Source organism: Rattus norvegicus, chromosome 10 (genome assembly GCF_021556685.1).
Source record: "Rattus norvegicus strain SHRSP/BbbUtx chromosome 10, alternate assembly SHRSP_T2T, whole genome shotgun sequence".
NCBI lineage: Eukaryota > Metazoa > Chordata > Mammalia > Rodentia > Muridae > Rattus > Rattus norvegicus.
The window spans coordinates 93,349,358-93,365,652 of record NC_141543.1 but is presented as its reverse complement, the minus strand read 5'-3'; the positions used below and the strand labels follow the sequence as shown (position 1 = coordinate 93,365,652).

Genomic DNA, 16,295 nt, shown 5'->3' with positions numbered 1-16,295 from the left:
CTATTTTTCTTAGAACGTCACTCACAGTCGCCTCTGTTGGCTGAACAGTTTGTTCCTGTGGAAGCCAAGGATGCTTTGTGCTCCGTGGTCTAGTTTTTAAAAATTGTTTGTTTGTGTGTGTGCACATGCATGTGTGCGTGTGTTGCATGTGTGTATGTATGTGTGCATGTGAAGGTCAGAGGACAACTTTTGGGAATTGGTTTTCTCCTTCTATCCTGGGAGTCTGGAAGATCAAACTCAGGCTATCAGGCTTGGCTGCAGTCACCTCTACCTGCTGAACCATCTCGTCAGTCCTCTATATTCTTTTTTTTTTTAAATTTATTTAAAGATTTATTTATTATGTAGTACACTGTACCTTCATTCAGACACACCAGAAGAGGCATTGGATCCCATCACAGATGGTTGTGAGACACCATGTGGTTGCTGGGATTTGAACTCAGGACCTCTGGAAGAACAGTCAGTGCTCTTAACCACTGAGCCATCTCTCCAATTCCCTTTAAAACAACAGCATGAATCCTTTTCTAAGTCACGTCTCCCTTATTTTTAGCAAATTCATGTGTTTTAGAGTTCCTAGTCTCACATTTCCACCCACAGTACCCTCCCTTTTAAACCTGGCACATTATTATTATTATTATTATTATTATTATTATTATTATTATTATTATTATTTTGTAATGGGAACACCAGAAACACTGTTGGCATCAGCAACTGGTTGGGTTTATATAATTTAAAGAAAAATCGTTAGCTCAAAATGTTTGGGTGTCCCTAATAAGAATCAGTTGAAGCTGAGCATGACGGTGCATGCCTTTAATCTCATCGATCTTGAGGTAGAGGCTGGTGCTCTCTGGGAATTGCAGGCCAGCCTGATCTTCACAGTGAAACTCTGTCAGAGAGAGAGAGAGAGAGAGAGAGAGAGAGAGAGAGAGAGAGAGAGAGAGAGAGAGGAGAGAAGAAGGAAGGAAGGAAGAAAGGAGACAGAAAGGAAGGAGGGAAGAGAGAGACAGAAAGAAGGGAGAGAAGGAAGGAAAAAAGAAAAAAGGAAGGAAGGAAGGAAGTTAGTTCAGCAGATGTTCCAGGGTAGGCGGAAGTCTGAGTGTGGCACAGTGTTGATGGTAGGTTATAACATCTGGAATATGAGTTCATCAGGTTGCTCTTGTAAGTAGGACTTCGTGTGCTTGACAGGTATGGCTAGGTCCCATACTGTAGGGCAGGCGGCCATCAGGACAGATTATGCTGTGACAGGAGAGAGAAGCAGCTGGAGCAGATCAACTGCTATGTCCAGGAATTTGTTGTATTTCATCATTTCTTTTTCTTTTTTTTGGAGCTGGGGACCGAACCCAGGGCCTTGTGCTTGCTAGGCAAGCGCTCTACTACTGAGCTAAATCCCCAACTCCTCATCATTTCTAATGTCAATAACAACCCAGTAAGTCAATTCATTGAAACAAGCGAATATTCTTCCTTTTACTAGTAGGGAGACGTTCTATTGTTTTTTTGGCTAAATCTAGAGGTGCCCCCCAAATGGAGTTTTTTCTTTCTTTCTTTCTTTCTTTCTTTCTTTCTTTCTTTCTTTCTTTCTTTCTTTCTTTCTTTCTTTAAAGATTTACTTGTTTTATTTATATGAGTACACTGTAGCTGTCTTCAGATGCACCAGAAGAGGGCATCAGATCTCATTACAGATGGTTGTGAGCCACCATGTGGTTACTGGGAGTTGAACTCAGGACCTCTGGAAGAGCAGTCAGTGCTCTTAACCGTTGAGCCATCTCTCCAGACCCCCAAATGGAGTTTCTTTTGGAAGATTTATTTATTCATGTTATTAGGTTTAAAAAATGTGTAAGGGTGTTTTGCCTGCATGCACACATGCATGTATGTGTGTATGTGTGTATGTATGTATGTATGTATGTATGTATGTATGTATGTATGTATGCATGCACACCACATACTTGCCACTGACCAGAGAAGTCAGGAAAGGGCATGGGATCCCCTGGAATTGGAGTATGGATGGTTATAAGACACCATGAGGGTGCTGGGACTCGAACCCAGGTCTTCTGCAAAAGCAGCAAGTGCTCTTAATCACTGACCCATCTCTCCAGTCCCACTTTTGGAAGAGATAAAACAGGTCCCTCCCAAACTAAACGCTGGAGTAAATATATTTGTTTTTAATTTGATGAATGAATGAATATTGGCTTTGATTTTTCAAAACCTACTTTAACAAGGGTTCTTAAATGCTTCAACCTCCCTTCTAGCCCACCATCCACCAAAGGTAGTGGAAAGGAAAGGTTAATAGGAAGTGGGGGTTGTGGACCTGTTTAGAAATAGTTTTTTTTCAGGGCTATTCGGCATCCAGTTCATTCAGGAATCACCTCCCATAAATTACCAATGGCAGGTCAATCCAGAAGAAACCGCAAGGCTCTGCCAATCTGTCCGAGGCCACAGAAGCAGCAAGACGCTGCTGAAACATCATGAGAAATTCTTTGGTGAATTATTCTCTACAAAGTAACAGCAAGCAAGGACCAGTGATGCTCTGGGCAAGGCGAACCAATGCCAGAGCCCCTCCCACTGTCTGTGGGGGTCATATTTACATTCTCTCTAAATATAATTCATCCTCTCACATGTCGCCTGCTTCAGCAAAACACCACCTCACCTGTGTCTGCTTCAGCGAAACATCCTTTCACCTGTGTGCCCCACCAAAACATATGACATAACGAGTTTCCAGAAATTTCCACTTCACGAGTCTCTTGCCTGCCGCGAATTCACTGTGGAAGGACTGTGACCCGTTCTGAATTCTTAGCTGTGATTCTTAAACATCTTCTAGCAGAGATAACTAAAACAGTTCACATCCATTTTCATATAAGGTGCGTTAGATTTTTTTTTTTATAAGGAACTAACTGTCGTTTTCCAGAATGAGTAACTTCCCGGGTTGAAGAACTATCAGGCTACTTTTGCTCAGGAAGCTGACTGCTCCCACTGATGTTGACAACTGGTTTTATTTTTGTAGTATCATCCGTCCATTTAGCCTCCGGTTCTGAAGACCTAAGGTCGTAGGCACAGCGGCAATCCCTGTGCGACTTTGACACATTTCATAAAAACATTTCAATGTTTGTCCAGGAAGATGAATCCCACTGCTAATTTAGTAATTTTATTAGTAAACAGTTATTAAGCAGGAATAATTCTTTCTAATTCAATCTTTCTTACGGCTTAAGGAAGTGGCTTTACAACGCAGGAAAGGCTCATCCCATTGTGGAAAAAATACAAACTTAGCTTTAAGACGTATTTCCGCCGGGAAGATGATTCAGTTTGAAAGCCTGACACCCTGAGTTCAATCCCTGAGACATTCACTAAGATCCAGAGGCACACATCTGTAATTCTAGTAGTCCTACAGCAAGATGGGCGGTTCAGACAGGAGAACTGGCCAGAAGCTCACACCCCTGTGCTGTAGCAGCATCAAGAGGGATTCTGCCTCAAAGCAAGGTGGACGGGGCTCCACACGTGTGCTGTGGCAAGTGTTCCACTCTAAATCTTAAAAACAAAACAAAACAAAAAATTAAAAAGAAAAAGATATTTCTGGGGCTGGAGAGATAGCTCAGCGGTTAAGAGCACCCGACTACTCTTCCAGAGGTCCTGAGTTCAATTCCCAGCAACCACATGGTGGCTCACAACCATCTGTAAAGAGATCTGATGCCCTCTTCTGGTGTATCTAAAGACAGGTATAGTGTACTTATATATAATAAACAAATAAATCTTAAAAAAAAGATATTTCCTCTTTCACAGGAAAACACCCAATGCAAGGAGTGGGGGGGGGGGGACCCATTCAGTGTGCTCTGGTGGACACAGCGTGAGAAGCAGGATAGGGAGGGCTACAGTGACCTCACAGGAACTTCAGGAGCTTCTAGAGCTGAGGCTACCAGGCTTGTGGAGGTGAAACTGAAGGCAAAGGCTGGGCGATGGTGGCGCACACCTTTAATCACAGCACTTAGAAGGCAGAGGCGGGCATAGCTCTGTGGGTTCAAGGCCAGCCTGGTCTACAGAGTGAGTTCCAGGACAGCCAAGGCTACACAGAGAAACCCTGTCTTGAAAAAAACCACCACCACCACCACCACCACCACCACCACCACCACCACCACCACCAAACATCAACAACAACAACAAAACTAAAAACCGTAAGGCAAACCTAATAGAAGGAATGAATCTTCATCAAACAAGCTGGTCTGCCTGGTTAAGGACATGAAGATCAAACCCCTGGAGGAGATCCATCTGTTCTCACTGTCCATCAAGGAGTCTGAGGTCATTGTCTCTTCTAGCAGCATCCCTTAGGGATGAGGTCCTGTTACCATGGCAGTGCAGAGGCAGATTCAGGCTCATCAGCGGATCAGGTTTGAGGGTTTTGTTACTGTCCGGGACTGCGATGATCACGTGGGTCTGGATGTTAAGTGTTCCAAGAAAGGCAGCCACTGCCATCCGAGGTGCCCCATCTCTGCCAAGCTTTACACAGTCTTAGCGCGGAGAGGCTGCCAGAGCAACACGATGGATAAACCCCACACTGACTATGCAGGGGACAGGCTGCTGTGGCTCTGTTCTGGTGGGATTCATTATCTCTGGCCCCAGAGACACAGGCATTGTCTCGGCTCTCGTGCCCAAGAAACTGCTATTGCTGCTGCTGATGTTGGGTGGCTGCTGGCCTTGATGACTGCTACACATCACCCAGGGACTGCACTATCACCCTGAGCCAGGCCACCTTGGATGCTATCTCTAAGCTACATACACACCTGACCTGGGATCTCTGGGAAGAGAGCATGTTGACTGAGTCTCTCTTCCAGAAATCCACCAACCGTCTTGTGAAACCCACAGAGAGTCTCCGTGCAGAGGCCCCAGGTTCCAGCAGTGTTTGCCATATAGGGTTTTTATAGAAGAAACAGAAATTGAATTAAATCCTGCTTTTCCTTTTAAGACAATTTAAAGACACTGGTGGTAGCTTCCAGCACCCGGGAGGCAGAGACAAGGGGATTTGTATGGTTTAAAGACCAGCCTGATCTACATTGTGAGGTCTCAGCCATCCAGGACTACATAATAAAACCCAGTCTAGGGGCTGGAGAGATGGCTCAGTGGTTAAGAGCACTGTCTGCTCTTCCAGAGGTCCTGAGTTCAAATCCCAGCAACCACATGCTGGCTCACACCCATCTGTAATGGGATCTGATGCCCTCTTCTGATGTGTCTGAAGACAGCTACAGTGTACTCATATGAATAACATAAATACATCTTTAAAAAAAAAAACCCAGTCTAAAAGCAGAGCAAACAAACAAGCAAACAAAACACAGGCCAAATGTGTTGTCTGTGCTAGAAAGGTTTCTGTTTTCTATTTTCTTTTTCTTTTTTTTTTTTTTTGGTTCTTTTTTTTTCCGGAGCTGGGGACCAAACCCAGGGCCTTGCGCTTCCTAGGTAAGCGCTCTACCACTGAGCTAAATCCCCAGCCCCTCTATTTTCTTTTTAAACGTTTATTTATTGTTGATGTATGCATGTGCGTGTGCCCGTGGGTGTGTGTATACGCGTGCCTCAGTATTTGTGCGGTCAGAGGACAGCTTTGTGGAGCTGACTCTTTCCACCTTTATGTAGGTTCCAGGGATGGCACTCAGGCCTACACAGCCAGGACTTTTACCAGATGAGCTGTCAAACACGCGCCCTCCTGTCTGCTTTATCTTAGCAACAAATACAAATGGCTTATATTTTTAGATTTGTTAAAATCCTATCCTAAAAGGTCCTTAGAAACCACCTCGTTAAAAACCGCCCATCCCTCTCTGGTATCTCTGTTTTCATTCAGTATCTCTGTCTTTTACTTTGGGGGAGATTCCTGCCCAACTCTGCATAGACACGTTAAGCGCTCGAGGACTGTCTATCGGTTTATCTCATCCCCTTAAATGGAAGATATGGAGATAGCCGGAGCTTCCAAACCTGCCTTTACCTGGGTTCCAGGAACATCAGAGCCTTGCTGGATCATTCCCAGATGAGGGCAATCATCCACCAGGGTGAGGCTTGTACCCAGGATCATGAGTCATCGTCTCCTGAGAACTGCCTGTCCTCTCAGGCAATAGGGATGACTTAGGACCATCTTGAAGAATTGGAATTGCTATGACCAACCTGATCACACCTTGATTAAGTCTGCTTGGGTTGAATTCTGGTCGCCAGGTTTGGTGACAAGTGCCTTTACCTGCTGAGATATTTTACCAGCTTCCCTTTTCTCGCCCCCTTCCCCTACCTCCGGCCTTTCATTCTTTCTAGAAGGGTGGTCCTGGTTAGTTTTATGTCAACATCAAGCAAGCTAGAGTCATTTGAAAGGAGGGAAGCTCAACTGAGAACACTCCTTCATACGATACATCTGTAGGCCATGTTCTTAACTAGTCACTGAGGGAGGAGTGCCCAGTTCATTGTGGGTGGTGCTATCCCTGGGCTGGCAGTCCTGGGTTCTATAATAAAACAGAAGGAGTAAGCCATGGGGAGCAAGCCAGTAAGCAGCACCCCTCCATGGCCTCTGCATCAGCCACCTGCTTCATTTCCTGTCCTGTCATCCTTTGAAGTTAAATAGTGATGTAGAAGTGTAAGCCAAGTAAAGCCTTTCCTCCCTAACTTGCTTTGGTCATGGTGTCTCATCATGCAAGAGTGACCATCATTAAGATAGTCTCATGTATCCAGGGATAGCATCAAGCTCTTTTTTTTTTTTTTTTTCCGGAGCTGGGGACCGAACCCAGGGCCTTGCGTTTCCTAGGCAAGCGCTCTACCACTGAGCTAAATCCCCAACCCTCAAAGATTTATGTATTTGTTTTATGTAACTATAGTGCCATTTTCTTAAGACACATCAGAGGAGGGCATCGGATCTCATTACAGATGGCTGTGAGCCACCATGTGGTTGCTGGGATTTGAGCTCAGGACCTCTGGAAAAGCAGTCAGTGCTCTTCACCACTGAGCCGTCTCTCCAGCCCTAACCTCAAGCTCTTAATATAGCCAAAGATGCATGTTGAACTTCTCATCTTACGTCTACCTCTGGAGTTCTGGGGTTCTAGATGTGTGGTGGGGATCCCTGCCAATGCTGGGGGATCAATCTCAGAGCTCTGTGCATGCTAAGTAAGAACTAGACCTGAGATACATCCCCACTCCCTGTTGTTTTGTTCTGAAACAAGGTGACATTATGTAGCCCAGGCTGGCCTGGAACTTGAGATCTTGTCTCTCCCTAGTGCTGGGATTACATGTTGTGCACCCGCGTCTGTAAGGAATGACTCTTTCCTGCTTGTGACTTTGCTTGGAAAGGAGTCATTGGGCAATGTCCTGTGTATCAGAGGTTCCTGTTATGGATACTGGGTTCGGGTGACCACTGATACGTTGCAGAAAGCTGTCACTTAGGATGAGTGGACTTGAACATAGGAGACAACACAAATGGTTTTCTGAGGTCTCTAACCTCCCTAATCTGGGTTGGTCTTATGCCTTCTGAGGATGAAGAGCAATGGAACCCCAGCAATTCTGTCTCTATATCCTTGGAGGACAAGATGGAGGCTGGTCCTGGCCTCAAGTAACAATTGTTTTGGAGGTTCCCTCTCACAGGTGTCAGCGCCCAGTTTGCAGACTTGTCTGAAAGAGGCTGAGTCACGGGTCGATGATGATGGGGGGCACTCAGTGGGGCCAGCCAAGCCTATTGATCGAGGGCTGAGACATCCTCCCCACTAATCAACGGTTAATTAAGTCTTTGATGTGGGGGTGGTGATTAATGAATAGAAAGCTTGTCCTGTAATTGGGGCATGGGATCGGAGGGAAAGCCAAGACGCACAGACGGGGGTCTGTGAGGATGGGGGGAGGCTGGCTCCTGGGCCACACTGAGGACCCCCTTGCGTTCAGCTTGCTTTCATACACTGAATCTAGGCCTTCACTTATATCCTCTAGGGTCTTCACCCTTTCTCCTCCTCTTTTTTCCTTGAACCTTGTATTCCCTAAGGTAGGAGGGGGCAGGGCGTTGAAGCATGGCAGATCCTCTGTGTTCCTCTCACAAACTCCTTTGCCTCTGTCTGGGGTTGGTGCAACTGCAACCCCCTTGCCACCACAGCTGGCCCTTGGGGGACCAATACATAAATGTCCATTCCCATCTCCTTGTCCCTTGTAGCCTGTAGTGTCCTTGTCTATCTAGGCTCAGGCGTCTGTGATCAGAGCTGTCCTCGCCAGCACGCAGGTTGTCCTCTCCCGAGCGAGCATCTGCCTTATCGTCCCATGGCCTTTGGCTTTCCCTAAAAGACTAGAATTCTTGGACTTCTGTTATCTCCTCTCCAAACAGAACACTGGCTGGCTTCTCTGTATCTGTTCTGGGATCTTTTAAGACTGGGAGACCTCAGGGATGTGGCTCTCCTGAGATGAGGGTCCTTGGAGGGCAAGGCTGTGCCTTGATCCCCGGATACAGGCTCCCTAAGGAGAACTGTGTCTCTCTTTTCCCCAAGGCTGGGGTCCTCTAGTCCTGATCTCTTCCACTTCCATGCTCAGCAGGATGCCCTGGTACTTCTTCTGTTACAGGGGGACCCCATGGAACCTGGCTGACTGATAAGGATCCATTTCCGGAGAGTACAGGTGATTGAACCCATAAAAAAGGCCATTGAAGAAGACCTGGAAGCTCCATCCCAGGTGAGTTCTAAATATAGCATCCACGGCCATCTGTCCTGGAAAGTGGAAGGACTGGCCTAGAACTAGGAGCCTGGGCAAGATAGTTCTTCCTGCTTTCATGGGCTAGAAGTGGCTCTGGCAGGGCTGGGAGAGGGACATAAAAAGGGTTTTTACAGAGTATTTCCCTATGGCTCTCTCTTCTTGATCAAGCAGGTGGGTCTGATGGGGCTCATGGTCTGGGGTCCTTCCCCCTCTCAGCCAATCAGAGTAGGCTATGGCTCCAGACAGTGTCCATTCCTGCTCCCTTGTGTAACTCCTGAGGGTTGGGGTGCCACGCCTGTCCACTGTCAGCACTGAGAAGGCCGTTCCCCAGGTTTGTCTGCCCTCGTCCTGTTTGAGCCATGGATGACCCCTCAGAACTTCAGTTTTCTCTCTAGTAAGGTGGGATAGTTGGAATATTGTGCAGGAATCGATGTATTATGCAGCACAAAGTAAATGTTTAATAATCATTAATAATAATAATAATAGAAGAGGGTTGCCTCTCTTCTGCAGTCCTTCCCTCATGGGCCCCAAAGTCCAGAGACATCTGTGGCGGGCTTAAACAGTGCTGTGCACTGGGTCATCTTGGTATCACTTAGCTGCAAAAGACACCTATGTCCTGAAGGTGTCTTGGTCGGAGAAGGGGTTCTGACTTGGGGGGGCACTCTGTCAGGGCTGCATAGCTGGCTGGTCCTGGGTCTGTCTGTTCTAGGCTTAAATACACAAGGAGCTGATGAAACAGTGTCTGTGACTGGAACTAGCCTCTTACCTCCCCCATCTCTCTTTCAATGGAGAAAGGACACAAGGAGATGTCAGTCCAATGAGGCCTCATCCTCACAACATCATAACCAGGTTGGGAGGCGAGGACACATGCCCCTATCCCTGCCTTCAGCAGAAAAAAGACTTCCCCTACAGGTCCAGTCAGTCCTGGGACCTTCACCAAACAGAAGCACACAGGGTTGTTTCCTGAAAGAAGCTAACACAGGTCGCACAGGCTGAAGGAACTGCGTTCCCCCTTCTCCATCCCCTTCTATGAATGGCCTGAGGAAGATGGGATGTCATTTCTGGTTTTGCCCCGTTTAGTCTAGTTCCAAACTCTAGATTCAGTTCCTTGTGGCAGCTGTAGTGTGAGCACCGGATTCAGGCAAGGCATCCTTCCAGAAGGACCCCGAGTCCGAAGATGGGAATGCCCCCTCGGCTCCTGCTGAGGTGGAGAGACAGCACGTTCAGGCTGGATGTAAAGTCAGCGCTTGGCAGGGGTGGAGGGAGAGAGGGGAGGAGGGAGGGAGGAGACAAGCCCTCCCCCGCTGGCTCCCCTCCTCTGGATTCCCCCTCCCTTTCCAAGTGGGATATAAGCCCCGCGGGGAAGCTCTGAGCAGAGGCCGCAGGGATCCGTAGCTGTCCAGCCCTCGAGCTTCTCCTGCCTTCCATCTCCTCCTGCTCATCTCGCTTCAGGAGCTGTAGCTGCTGTGAGTGAATGACTCGGAGTCAGGAATGATTTGGTATTGTGATGTTTTGTGGGGAAACCGAGGTCAGGTCGCTGGAAACTGAGACTGAGTGGTTGCGAGCTGGGTGGGCAGGGTCTATCTGAGGTGAGATGGAGAAGCCGTGGGGAATTCGGGTGTCATCGGAGCTTTCTTCCCCTTATCTACCTCTTTGGGTATCAGCGGGAGTGGGGAGACTTATGGCTGTCTGACAGACGGGGAAACTGAGGACAGAGATGGTGCAAGGCGGGAGAAGACTAGGTGAGTCCTGTGGTTGGAACAAACAGATCACTGAGATGTGGACACGACGACAACCGCAGCCTCCCGCTGTGGAGGATCGAGGCTCAGGATGGCCCACCCACCAATGCTCTCCTCCTAGATGGTGGCGGTACGCAGGCCTTGGCCCGTTATGGTCGCAATGCTGCTTGTCCTGCTCGCCTGCCTGGGAGCGCTGGTGGACGCCTACCCCGCTAAACCAGAGGCTCCGGGCGAAGATGCCTCCCCGGAGGAGCTGAGCCGCTACTATGCTTCCCTGCGCCACTACCTCAACCTGGTCACCCGGCAGCGGTGAGCCTGGGAGAGGGCAGGCGGGTGGACCCCAGCCTCGCGGGTTGCTCCCTCCCCCACAGCGCCACCTGGAGGCCTGACCACGCCCCTTTGTGGTCCCGCCCTCAGGTATGGGAAAAGAGAAGTCCCCGCAGCTCTGTTCTCCAAACTGCTCTTCACAGACGACAGCGAGAATCTCCCCTTCAGGTCTCGGTAGATATCACCCCTCCACACGCATGCCCTGGAGTGTGGCCTGGCGCCATCACTTACAACCATGCCCTCACATTCAATTCATTTCCTTTCCCTCCTGCAGGCCAGAAGGTGTGGACCAGTGGTGAAGACCCCCAAGGCCTCCCGTGAGATGTGCTAACTACACCGACTTCACTTGCATGTTTGGTTTAAGAAGAGGGGACTTCGTGTCTCAGACACCCAGGCTGGAGGGCTGTGTGTGTTCATGTCCCCGTCCTCAAATAAAAAGCAAATTTCGCACAAAATACCCGTGTGTTTATATATCTGTCCCTTTCACTTTTGTGGAGATGGCGTCAGTGGTGTGTAAGGTGACTGGCTGGAGCCCCAGGAAAGATAGGTGGTTAAGAAACAAACAAACAAACAAACAAACCAACCAACCAAGGAGAGGGTGTGGTATGGGGAGTTCAGCAAAGACAGCTCATCTCAGTCGTTGGGGGCTAGGGGGAGGTCCCAAAGGACATGGGAAGGCACTCTGGGGGAAGGGAGCCTAAGAGAGTGGGTGCAGTGGATTCTGAACGGGGTGGGGAGGGTGGGCAGAAAGGATCATCGGGATGGAGAGGCGTTTAAAGTCCATGAGAGTTTCTGGGAGAAGGTTGGGCACCACTCCCTGGGAAATCGCCCTAAGCAGCCACGGAGAGCAGGAGAGTGGTATCTAGGATGAGACCCCCAGGAAGAGACCTTGGAGAGGCAATATGGGTGCACTGAGTGAAGAGGAGGATAAGTTACTTCCCTTGGTCCTTGAGCAGGAGGAGCAGCGGGAGTGTGGAGGTCTCCATTCTCTCAGCAACAGTGGGACGTCCCTGTATTGCTGAATGGCTCCCCAGCTATGACTAACTGTGCCTTTCTGGTGGGAAGGCCTGAGGTCTAAAATGTTGTGGGTCTTTAAACTGTAGTCTAACCCGAGTCCCTGGATCTCTCTTACTGCAGGAGGCCCATTAATTGGAATTTTCTGCCCTCTATGGCCACCCAGCACTCTCTGGCTACTTCCCTGTTCACTGTGAAACCTACCTATTACTCCGTGTCTTGTTTTCCTAGGTTTTGAAGGGGGTGGTGCTGGAAGAGGAGCATATGTTCCCCATCCTTTGTTGAGCAGGACCTGCCCAGTGGGGAGGGTGGGGGATGAGGGAGGAGGTACCATGTTGAAGTCAAGTCTACAGATCCACAGAAATGGTGTCATCCAGGAAGGCTGGGTGGTATCACTGTGTGGATGGGAGAGATAAGCAGGACTCCTTACAGTCTGCTAGCCCTGGAAGGAGAGTGGCCTCTGGTATAACACTTTCTGTATAGGGGATCATGAGACCCCATGTCTACCTTCTGGGACTGCCCTTCAACTTCACAGGGAGAGGATGAAGAAACAACCCCAAAGCCCAACATATGTCATACACTGCATGGATTCTGGGTCCCACAGTGCTTACTTGCGTAAGTTTCTCTTGCGTTATGGTCACTGTCTAGAAGTTATTCCTGGCTCCCCTTTGGTGGAGTTAGTCTCTCTGTTACCTTTCCCTCTAGCATCCCAGTTACCCAAGACTCCCCCCCCCCGTTTCTAGTCCTGTGTTCTTCTACTGCTCCAAGCTTGCAGTGACCACTTATACGGTTGAGTGGTAAGGACTGTGTGTCTGAATACTGGTGTCTGTGGTCCCCTGTCTGCTGGTCTGTCTCACTGGGGCCAGTCTGAAGCTAATGCAGGAGAGACCTGGAGAAACATACACAGCCAGAGACAGTTTGTGTAAAGTGTCCTATCTAGTTAACTTAGTGAGGTGACCTCACTGCTGGTTTATTCTGGGGCATTTTGAGCAGGTGTGTTATCTGGGGCTGATCAACTTAATCAATACAGAAGTCAGGAAGGAACTTAGATATGATAATAACAATGAAAAGATATGACAGTAACAATGATTACCTTTGCAAAACGTTCTCCTTAAAAACTGTATTGGTTTTTATTGTGTAAGATGTGAGGATCACAGCTTGTGGAGTCAAGAAGACAGCTTTGGGGCAGTCATTTCCCTCTTCAACTTTTACCCAGGTCCTGAGGGACCCAACTCAAGTCGTCAAGCCTGCAGTGTCAGGCAGTGAGTCTCAAATATCAGTTTTGTTTTGAGACAGAACTCTAGCTCTGACTGCCCCGGAACTCACTGGGTAGACTAGGTTGGCCTCGAACCAGCAGAGATCCACCTGCCTCTGCCTTCTACGTGCTGGAATTAAAGATGTGACCCACCATCCCTGGCTCAAACAGCTCTTCTTTAAGTGTTAGATCATTAGTTATGTGCCTCACACACATTGTAGTACTATGACGCTGATTTGGTTGTGTGTGTATGTGTGTGTGTGCACACGTGTGAACACACACGTGTGTAACATGCTACTCAAAGGACAACTTTTAGAAGTTGGTTCTTTCCTTCTGGTGTGGGTTTTTGGGGATTGAACTCAGGTCCTGCTGAGCTTCTTGCCAACCCAAAGGGGATACCTATGAGGGATCTTTTGAGGAAGGATTTGAAATATAGTCCTAGGTGAAGGATGGCTATACCATAACCTGCTTCTTCCCTGTTTTAGTGACTTCATCTTTTAAATAGATAGATAGATAGATAGATAGATAGATAGATAGATAGATAGATAGATAAATAAATGGCTGCCTGAGCTGCCTCCTTTGCCTTGAGCTCTTTGAAGGATCCCCTCTTCCTCATCTCCTTCTGAAGTCACTAAGACATATGTGCAAGTTGGGCACAATTGAGGCAGGAGGACCACAATTTTCAAGGCTATCTTGGGTTGCATAGTGACGTGCACCTCAAAAATTTCAAAGTAGAGGGCCTGAGAGATAGCTCAGGTGGTTAAAGTACTTCCCACCAGTGTGAAGACCCTGGGCAAATCCACGGCACTCATGCAGGGAGGTAGTCATGGTGGCACCTGAGTGTGATCCCAGCATAAGAGCAGTGGAGATGGCTGGATTCCTGGAGCTCACTGGCTGGTCCGTTCAGCCTCGGTGTGAGTCCCAGGTTCCAGCTGAGAGACCCTGGCTCAGAAAACAAGGTGGATGGTGTTTGAGGAACACCACCTGAGCTGTGTAAACATGCATGCACCCACATATACACAAACCCTCACATACGCACACCTATATGTATACATACTTACACACATGCATGTACCTATATCCACACCCCACGCCCCTCACATACCCACCACCCCCACCACCACACACACTACTAAACAAAATCAAACAAAACCGTGTGCTGTGAATGACTCCTTCTTGGCCTGTGCTCAGAGAGCAGCAGAGGCTGAGGTAAGAGGGCCAGGAAAACGGTATAGGATATTGATGGAGGACAGGATGTTGGTCAAACGCCTGTCCTGTAGGTTGTATGTGGGGCCTCTGTACTTTGTTCCTTCACCTACTTTATTCACCCTCATGTTTCTGGGCTGTCCTCCTAACCTCATTATCACCCTGGCCGGTAGCCATCTTCCTTGTCCAAAGAGCACGTGGCTAGAAAGGGGCAACTAGCATCTTGGTCAGTCCGTCTGCAGGTGAGCAGGTGTGCTTTCCTCAGAGTTCCACGAAAGCACAGCAGGAACCCACCAAGGCCAGCAGGAGCTATCTCTGTGCTCCAGAGGTGACCGTAATAGTTAGAAGACACAGGCTCTACTTCCTCCTGGATTGTCACTACTTCTCCTGCAAGGACCCTGGAATCTGTCATCGCAATAATCTATTTGGTTGACATTTAAGGAACGGTTGTGATTTCTTTGGGACTTGCGTGACAAACTGTAAATAGTTCCCACACCAGACTCAGTCCCCGGATACAGTGTGTTTGGTGAGGGTCCTTCACCTGCAGTAGAGGCCAGAACAGACCCCACGAGGCTCAGAGCCTCTGGAAACTCGGATCTTTAAATCTGGCGTTGAGGGCCAGGCGCCCTCTGGTGGCAGTCGTGGCCCTCCGGGCCAGAGCGGAGGCTCGAATCGGAACTAGCCACTGGTTTTGCATAGCCGGGGACGGGGCGGGAGGTGGGGAGTTGTGTGTGTGTTGTGGGGGGTTGTGGGGGGTGTTTTGCGGGGGAGGGGACCCAAGCCCTGAGAAGAGGGCAGGCTCGCTAAGAAATGAACTCTACTTACTTTGAACGATTGATGCTCTTCTTGCTACCATCAATGAGAGCCGAGAGGAACAGTCTTACTTGATTCTCCCTGTCTGGGGAGTGGGTGCAATGATCCCACTTTACACCCCAGAAGCTCTAATTGGATTATGCTCCCAGGACAGACGGGCAGTGGTGCGAACTGCAATTGAGGCTAGGCCTATCTGACCTCTAACCTCACCACAACAGATGCCTGCTGTCACCTTCTCTCCTCTCAAAACCTCCCGCGTTCCCAGGACCCACAGTGATGCTTCTTGTTCGGGTCCTGAGAGCAGAACCTCAGGAGAGAGAGGCCCTTGCTCCCTTCACAGGCGTCAAAATAAACAGAGCCAGTGACTGCTCTTGGCTTGAGAAAAGCAAGAAAAGAAAAGTGTCAGGGAAAAGGACACTGAACACGAAAGGGCAGTGATTTTTCCTGGTGCACACTGGCACCAGAAGAATCTCTCAGGGGAGAAACTGAAGGCTGACTGAGAGCCTTGGAGAAGCTTCCCTCCTCCGTGAGCCTCCCCCTCTTTTTTTTTTTTTTTCTGTCAAATAGGATGACAGCATGGAGATTTTTGGGGGCAACTCGAAGCTCATAAGTGATGCTGGTTTTTAGTACTCCCCTGGGACTTAGCACTGTGGTGGGAAAGGAAGCAGCTTCCAGAAATTGTCCCTTTCCCTGTGAACCCTGTGTCCTCTGAACTCTGGCCCACAGGAACTCAGTTGGCATTCTGTACACGGGACAAATGGATTTCTCCACTCCCTTCCAAGTGGCTTGGGGATCTGAGACACCTTCTCTGTCCCTTCCTGGATCTAGCTGTACACTGGATTGAAGGCCTGACTTCCATCCTCCATGCTAGGGGTAAAACCCGACCCTTCAGCTTCAAGCCACACCCTGAGGAAATCCCATTGTCGACTGGGGTTGTCTCTCGGGAGGGTGTATTGAGGCCAGAGACTAGAATCTTTGGGTCACCATGTCAGGACCCTGTCAATTATGAATCAAGGCTGTTCTGGTGTCCAAAGCTTGGTATGGACACCACGGGACACCTTTGTCATGATCTATTTGTTTACTCTGTGCTCCTCTGGCACCTAGAACACTGGTCTGGTGCCTTCCTGTTTCTGGCCGCAGTGCCCGCCGTGTTTCAGATACCAGGGAGAGAGCAAAAGGGGGGTTGAAGGCTGGCAGTGAGGAAGGTTGACAGGAGGCGGGGACACTGGGGGTGCTGAGGACTATAAAGGGGCACAGCCAGGAACAGGGAGATC

General features: G+C 48.8%; 1 protein-coding gene across 2 annotated transcripts; it reads left to right on the top strand.

The window, feature by feature from the left end:
• Nucleotides 1-10,041: 10,041 nt before the first annotated feature.
• Pyy (peptide YY) lies at nucleotides 10,042-11,188 on the top strand. 2 transcript variants are annotated; one of them, XM_087570801.1, is made up of 4 exons: nucleotides 10,042-10,133; nucleotides 10,528-10,715; nucleotides 10,824-10,901; nucleotides 11,008-11,188. In XM_087570801.1, exons 2-4 carry the CDS (start codon nucleotides 10,528-10,530, stop codon nucleotides 11,030-11,032), a joined length of 291 nt encoding a protein of 96 aa, XP_087426927.1. In that variant the 5' UTR covers nucleotides 10,042-10,133; the 3' UTR covers nucleotides 11,033-11,188. The 2 variants fall into 2 exon arrangements, with proteins under 2 accessions (XP_087426927.1, NP_001029252.1); NM_001034080.1 differs by having other exon boundaries at nucleotides 10,065-10,133; nucleotides 10,824-10,907.
• Nucleotides 11,189-16,295: the final 5,107 nt, after the last annotated feature.

What these genes read in the sequence shown, in the direction of transcription:
- Pyy (NM_001034080.1), top strand. Translation starts at nt 10,528, where the DNA reads ATGGTGGCGGTACGCAGGCCTTGGCCCGTTATGGTCGCAATGCTGCTT. An exon ending in AACCTGGTCACCCGGCAGCG is followed by an intron (nt 10,716 to 10,823) that starts GTGAGCCTGGGA and finishes TCCCGCCCTCAG; the next exon opens with GTATGGGAAAAGAGAAGTCC. An exon ending in AATCTCCCCTTCAGGTCTCG is followed by an intron (nt 10,908 to 11,007) that starts GTAGATATCACC and finishes TCCCTCCTGCAG; the next exon opens with GCCAGAAGGTGTGGACCAGT.